Source organism: Buceros rhinoceros, unplaced genomic scaffold (genome assembly GCF_000710305.1).
Source record: "Buceros rhinoceros silvestris isolate BGI_N320 unplaced genomic scaffold, ASM71030v1 scaffold37640, whole genome shotgun sequence".
Classification (NCBI taxonomy): domain Eukaryota; kingdom Metazoa; phylum Chordata; class Aves; order Bucerotiformes; family Bucerotidae; genus Buceros; species Buceros rhinoceros.
Window position 1 is genome coordinate 12,001 of NW_010388502.1, and position 6,839 is coordinate 18,839.

Sequence of the window (6,839 nt, forward strand, 5' to 3'; positions counted from 1 at the left end):
CTCTTTCCCATCTGTCCACAGTTTTCTTGGGATGTCTGAAACTAGATGTGTCATTTTGGCTGAGAGGTGGCCAGTGCTGAATAGGCATCTTCTGATTCCTGAGTTTTTCAAAGCTCAGATTCTATTGAAGTGGGGAGTGCTGAGCCTTAGCCCAGCAGATGCTGCTCATTTGACAAAGTATCCTGGGATTGAAACACTGCAGTGAGGGCAGAGGTGATATCCTGGCTGCAGCACTTTCTCCCCTTCCACCAGGGTAGTGGAAGTCCTAACATCCAGCTGGGATTCTGGTGTGGGTGAGGCATCAGGAGTTGTGGTCAGAAGGGGTGAGAACAGCTGGAGGAGGGACACGGCATGCTTGTGGTTTGGCTGGCTGGAGGATAAACCAGTCTGGGAATGGAGGTGTCTAAGAAAGGTCAGATTGACTGGTCATGAGCTTGGGATTCAAAGGCTGTGAGCACTTGTGGACACGAAGTGGAGAAAAGTCATGCGCCAAAGCCCTGATGTAGTTTTGGTTGCAACTACAGCAGGCACTGGTCACCCTAAATCTGAGCAGAGCTATTTCAGGTGGATGTTGGCACTGATCCAGAATTTCTCATTGATTTGTGAGGGGAGGTGTGTAGGATATGATTCTGAACAGAGTCGCTCAACAAGCTGCTCAAGTCAAACTATAATTATCATCTACTTTGAAAGGGATGGTTTGTGGTTTGCAGAGGGAGGGCGGAAAAAAAAATAAAATCTTGCTGGGGGAGATCTGTTCTGGTTTCTCTTTATCCCTGATAAAATTTTCCACAGATGCTGCAGCAGCTGGTGAGCCCATAACCTGTCCCAGTTGTTCCAGTGACCATGTGATCATCCTGCCTTCAGAGGCGTGCTCCAGCACACATTTTCCACCTGGTCCTGATAGCACCAGTGAGGACGTGTCAGACTCTGTCCTGGAGGGAGGCAGCCAACAGGAGGACCCAGAGGAAGCACCTGCCATGGCCAGTGAGAGTGGGAAGTTCTACATCGGTGGGGAGGACAGCTCGGAGGTGGATACCAGCAACAGCACTAGGACCCCGGAGCTGAGCAGCGAGCACGATGGCACTCTCAATTCCAGCTCCCACAATTCAGACGGGGGCTGTGGGAAGAAGGAACGGGGCATGAAGAGCCAGTACTTGTCCCTCAGCCACACAGACACCAATGGGGGCAGCTTGATGGGGAGCTACCGTTACAGTGCTTCTCACGGGCCCGCTCCTTCCCAGCTCTCTTTGAGCTCCGAGTCTGAGGAAACATGGAATCTCAGTCCCTGTGAGTGTGTAGGAGCTGGGTAGGGTTTAGGGGTATGCATAGCTTGGTGTTGGGCTCTGTCGCTGGTGCTTGCCAGTGCTTGGGTGCACTGCTTGATGGGGAGAAGGGGGTTATCAAGCATGAGAGGCAGTGACTATGGTTCTTGGGAGCAGAGTTTTTCATTCCCCTCTCTGCTCGATCCTCATGCCTGAAGGCAGGCAGAGCTGTGTCCGTTCCTAATCCCTACGATTGCTCAGACTCCAAGTAATAGGATCTTGTCCTGGGAGCTGCACTGCTCAGTTACAGACACACCGGCTTCCTGTGGCAGTAGCGAGCTGGCAGCTGGAGCATTGTGGAGAAGAATATGTACAATTTCTCTAGCTTAAGTGCAATATGAGGCTGGTGTGTTTGTAGGAGGCTCTGGTTAGTGGATCTAGTTACTTGCGCTTCCCTCTGTGGTCTCTGTGAGCTTTGGATGACAAAGCCTGTCCAAAAGAAGAGGCTGTGTGCTGGCTGTGTGAGGGCTATAGTGCAAGACAGCAGTTACCAGAAGGTCTACAAATGCTGTTTGTGAAGGGCCTTGGAATTTCTGATGTAGCAGACTGCCTTTGCTTGGGATCAGCTTGTGATTTACAGAATAACTGAAGCTGGAAAGGAGTTATGGAGATTATCTGGTCCAGCCCACCAAGTGACTACTGCAACGGCAGTCTAGTCCCGATGTGCAAACCCATCGGCTTCTTGATCTATAGAGATCTCCCCCAGCCCTTCAAGACTGCTGTGCCTCTGAAGAGGAGTTGGTATAGGACCCATATTTAAGATTGCCATGTTCAGACTTGTACACTTAAAGTGTGAGACATAAAGGAGTCTTTGGGGTCAAATCTCAAGGTCCCAATTTAAGACCGAACCCATGAAAGAGCTCCTGCTGAGGAGGAAGTTGATTAGTGTAGTGGTTTTGGTGGAGAACAGGCTGTGCTGGGAAGTGTGTACTCTCAGACAGTATCACGGCTATTGTATAAATTATTTGGTCGTACAATTGCATGACAAACTTAATTAAGTTATTAAGCAGTTTTATTGGTGTCTTCCTCAGTGCCCTTTAGCCTCGCCGCAGTCAAACTCAGAGTTTAAAAAGTTGGCCTGAGCTGACACCAGCTGAAATGAGAAATGTCTGTCTGGCTTTGAGATAAAGAACTGTTCTCCTGTTGAATCTGGCAAGAAAGCAGTGACCTCCTGTGACTAAAGTGCTGAGTACAGGTTAAAGATGGGTTGGATCAAAGCTTTTACATATCTGAAAAAGCTAGTGTTGGAGTGATGGAGTCTCCTCATGTCCCCACATTGAGACCTGTGTCCTAGAAAGCCCTGGCTTTGGTCTTGAGGAGGGACTTGATGAAAGCAGGTGCACAGAGGGGGTGATACTGCTGCCCTGGTGCCAGTCTGCATGCTTGAGCAGCATCTGATCAGTAGGCGGAGTGTCAGTCCTACCCTTTGTTCTTCTCAGCTGTAAATGGCATCCTGAACACAAGGGACTTCCATTCTGTGGATCATCGCCTGAAGCTGTTCCTGGATATGGAAGTTTTCGAGGAGAACACTGAGGAATTTCAGTGCTTCCTCAAGGTAAGCTCCTGCAGTACCAATCCTACAGCTCCTTGGCTGTCCTTGTTGCTACCCTGCAAGTTCTGCACAGGGATGGCATCCCAGAGACTGTAGGGTGTCAAGGAAGCTGAAGAGTATTTGAATTCGTCCTTTCCATGGGTGGGCTGGCGAGGGGCAGGCCAGTGCTGTGACCCACCCTGTCTGTGCTCTAGGTGGTCATGGTGAAGTTTGGCCGACAAGGAGAGTTCCTCTCAATCCTGGTTGCCTCTAATCTCAAGATTTATGTGCTGGAAGTCACTGGTGCTATCAGGTGAGCAGAATGGTGGCCACTGAAACCCTGCAGCAAGGCTGTGAGTGTTGGGTAGTGCCAGCCTGCACTAGCCTTACCCTGGAGGTGCGGTGACATGTGAAGGCTCTTCTGGCAACCCCCCTACTGCAATCTGATGTGGGAGAGCCATCAGCCTGCTGCAGCTGAGGGCTGTGCTCTGTGATTAGGGGACAACCTGCAGACTGGCTGAAGAAGAATGACTCTCACTACCTGTCTGATATTTCCCATCTGGAAGTGGGACTCTGCCATCAGAGCTTGCGAATGGAGTTTGAGAACCCCAAAGCCTCCTACAACCTGCTGATCCGGAATCAAAGCTGCTGTGACCAGTTCCTGCAGACCCTGACATGTAAGAATAGTGCTGTAGGGGGGGATGGGGGAAGGTTTTTGGAAGATATGCTCCTGGAGAGCAATCAAGAGAGCCATAGTTGGAGATATGTTGGAAATATACTTCTTGCAAGCTCAGAAGAAAACTGGGGGAGAACCCTACTCACACTGTAACTTCCAGTGCCTCTCTGTGAACTGGACAACCATCCTGAGGTGATATGTACTGCCCTTAGGCTTGCATTAAAAGACATCTACCTTTTCTCCCTCTTTAGATCTTATGCAAGAGCTGCCTGCTAAGCACAGGAGTAAGGTGAAGGAAATCCCCACCGTGGAAATGAATTCGCAACACTGGCTATGGTAAGAACAACCTCTGAGAGGTTGGGCTTTCAGATAAAAGAGGGTGTCTGCTTGTCCAGCAGTGCCTGGAAAGCGTAGTGCTCAAAACAAGGCAGCTCAGGAGTAGAGGAGGCACTGCTGATGGGGCAGCCAGGCCTACCTTACAGGTTTAAGGCAACTGGCTCAGGTGCCTGCTGCACGGGGGATGAACAGGCATGTGTCGTGGACTGAGCCAGTCAGGGCAACTCCAGCTCTTCCAGAGGAGCTCAAGGAGAACATAATGGAGGGAGGAAAAGGAGGAGGCTTAGGGCAGCCTCCTCCCTTGTGAGAAGCATTTGGTTCCTAGCTGGCAAGGTGGTAGGCAGAGTAATAGGAGAGAGGCATTCTGCAACGTCTGGGAGAGATGAGTGCCTCCCTTCTCCAAGAGGACAGTGAACAGTAGGTAGCTCACAGCAAACATGGACTGGAAACAGAGTTCTTCCTTGATCGGCCCGCTGTTATATCTCCTCCAGGCCTCTGCTGGACTCCAAGACCACAGATTCTGCAGCTGCAGATGACACTTGTTTCTTCTACCTGCTGGCCTACCTGATCCAAGGTACAGGGGATCTCAGTGGCTGGATGTCCCACGCCTTGTGCTGTCTGCTTACACGCTTGTGTGTTTAGTGTACAGTCAGTGCGCAATTGGCTCAGCAGAGAGATGGGGTGAGGGTATGGGCGAGGGCTCTTTTTTTTTTTTAGTGTTGAGATGTGAAGGATAGAAGCATGCTTCTTCCTGTACATCCAGTGAGCCTCTCAGCCCTTTTCTGCGTGAAAGTCCAGGTTCTAGGGAGCAGTTAGTCTTGCACACACACAGTTTGATGACAACTGAGAATGATTTCTGAGAAGTAGGAGATTTTCTAAGGGCTGGATTGTTGCCTTGAGCTGAGGGAAAGCTTGAGGGGTCTTATACACAGCTTGTTTGTGTGAAGAGCTGAAAGGGTCCCCTGGGAAAACAGAAGCAGGTGCCTGGAACCCAAGACAGAAGGATAGGAGCAGCCTGCTAGAGCCCATCAAATGCTATTCCGGGACTTGCTGAGGGTGATAAATCTGGGATTTGAGTCTTCAGGGAACAGTTCCAGTGTTGTCTTACTGTGGAGCACTGAAAAAAGCAACCTAGCTGTTAACCATGTTCTGACCAATCTTGTTACGGCTCTTACACCCCTGTTCACCATTGGCCATCGGGGAGGTATGAGAGAACAAGGATCAGAAGGAATCTGTGGGAAGTATGTTTATTGGTCTCCTCAAGCTGAACAAAGAACCTGTGGGAGGGAGAACTTAAAGTACATTTTTCTTATGCTACAGTTTTTTCCTTTTTTAGAGTATGGACACAGCTCCAGCTGAGGCCTCACTGCCAAGTAGACAGGACTAGTTCAACACCCCATATCTGCTATTCCTACTAATTCCCAAGAGATGTGACAAAAACAGCATGTTGCTGTAGCAGCTTGTGACCTCTTGTGACCTGAGCCAGTTCTGTTAGTGGTTCCCTATTCCTCTGCATCTGACTTATTCCCAAGTCCTAGTGCTTTTCATTTGCATCCACTGAAATCAGCTGGATGATATTTGTGCTCCCTACAGTTTATCAAAACTACTTTGGTTCTTGCCATACTTACGATGCATCCCAAGTTGGTATTAAGCTTTATGTGTGCGCTCTCTGTTTCGACCACCTGCAGCCAGATGAATTCAGGCCAAAAAAGGCAGCCTTTTAGCTGGAGCTTTTAACTAAGGACTAGTAAAGTGTTGTTTAAGAGGTCAAAGGACTCGAGTGTCTTTTCCTGCCTCACGTGGGGACATAAGCTGGACAAGGCTTGCTGGGCAGTGGTCTTTCATATACAGCTTGGATAAGCTGATCAAGCCCAGCCTCATTTAGCTACCCTGCTCCCCCTCTTCAGTCAGGATGCTGGATAAGGCTGTTCACCAAATCACTGCTGCTGAAAAGGATTTCCCTAGGGGAGAAGTAGAAAGCAAAGCTGGTTCTGTGGTGACTCAGGCTCCCAGCAAAACCTCTCCTATTCCCTCATATCCTTTTAGGGGCATCTGCTTTCCCTGTGACCCTGCTGAGCACTCGAAGCATGCTGTTTCTGCTGGAGGAGAATCACCAGTGGCAGGTACAGCCCTCCTTCGATGAAGACCATGACGCAGAAACGCCTTCTAGGAGCAACGTCCAGTTGAAGGAGAAGCAGCCCATCAGCAGTATTAGCAATGTCATAACCTATCGCCTTTGTCCTTGCGACATCAAGCTGATGCTATATGATGAGGTAACCAGGAGGTGGTTATGGGGCACACAAGATGCTGGGGGCTGAATTGTGCTCAGATCCTGTTCCTGCCAAGAGTCTTGGGGCTGTCATCTCCCATCCTAACCTAGGGCCCTGTGCAGGGCAGGGGAGCACCACACATTGCTGCTGTACAAAAGTCACGCAGGGACACTTGGACGCCTGGCAGCAGAGTGGGCGGAGGATATCACTTAGGAATTGGGAGGAGCTGGCAGCTGCGCCGGGGAATAGCAGCTCAGGGCTCACCGTTGCCTTTCAGGCTAGGCCCTGCTCATCTGCCTCCCTCTCTTTCCTCCTTCCCAGGTGCTGAAGGTGGAGAGCACTTGGCACATCCGCACAGAGTGTCCTGAGCTTCTGGTAGAGCTGGTGGAATGGATCCGTGGGCCCTGGGAGGAGATGTTCTCCATTGAGCTACGGAAGGTTATGTACGAGGGACTGGAGTGAGCTTGCTGGCTGCAGGCTGGCAGGACTTGGAGTCAAGAGTGCTGCTGTGCTGGCAGTGGTGCACGAGTGTCTCCCGTATGACCTTGCTGTCCTGTGGCCTCTGCTTTCTGCTCTTGCCCCGGCCCCTTTTTGTGAAGTGGAGGGGAGCACACAATGGTGCAGACTGCACAGTCACTCACTTGCACTGGGCTGGCCATGGAAGGAGGAGGTGGAGGGTTTTACTTTGGCAGTGTCTGCTGGTC

At 50.5% G+C, this 6,839-nt stretch overlaps 1 protein-coding gene across 1 annotated transcript in view; it reads left to right on the top strand.

The window, feature by feature from the left end:
• The window catches only part of STK11IP (serine/threonine kinase 11 interacting protein), a gene marked incomplete at its 5' end in the record, with an annotated part of 18,594 nt that extends 11,997 nt beyond the window's left edge, over positions 1 to 6,597 (top strand). Inside the window, 9 exons of the mRNA XM_010146111.1 lie at positions 793 to 1,287; positions 2,762 to 2,877; positions 3,069 to 3,166; positions 3,352 to 3,530; positions 3,781 to 3,865; positions 4,357 to 4,439; positions 5,186 to 5,251; positions 5,912 to 6,138; positions 6,457 to 6,597. Coding sequence (XP_010144413.1) covers positions 793 to 1,287; positions 2,762 to 2,877; positions 3,069 to 3,166; positions 3,352 to 3,530; positions 3,781 to 3,865; positions 4,357 to 4,439; positions 5,186 to 5,251; positions 5,912 to 6,138; positions 6,457 to 6,597 — 1,490 coding nt within the window. The remainder of the gene's footprint in view (positions 1 to 792; positions 1,288 to 2,761; positions 2,878 to 3,068; positions 3,167 to 3,351; positions 3,531 to 3,780; positions 3,866 to 4,356; positions 4,440 to 5,185; positions 5,252 to 5,911; positions 6,139 to 6,456) is intronic.
• Positions 6,598 to 6,839: the final 242 nt, after the last annotated feature.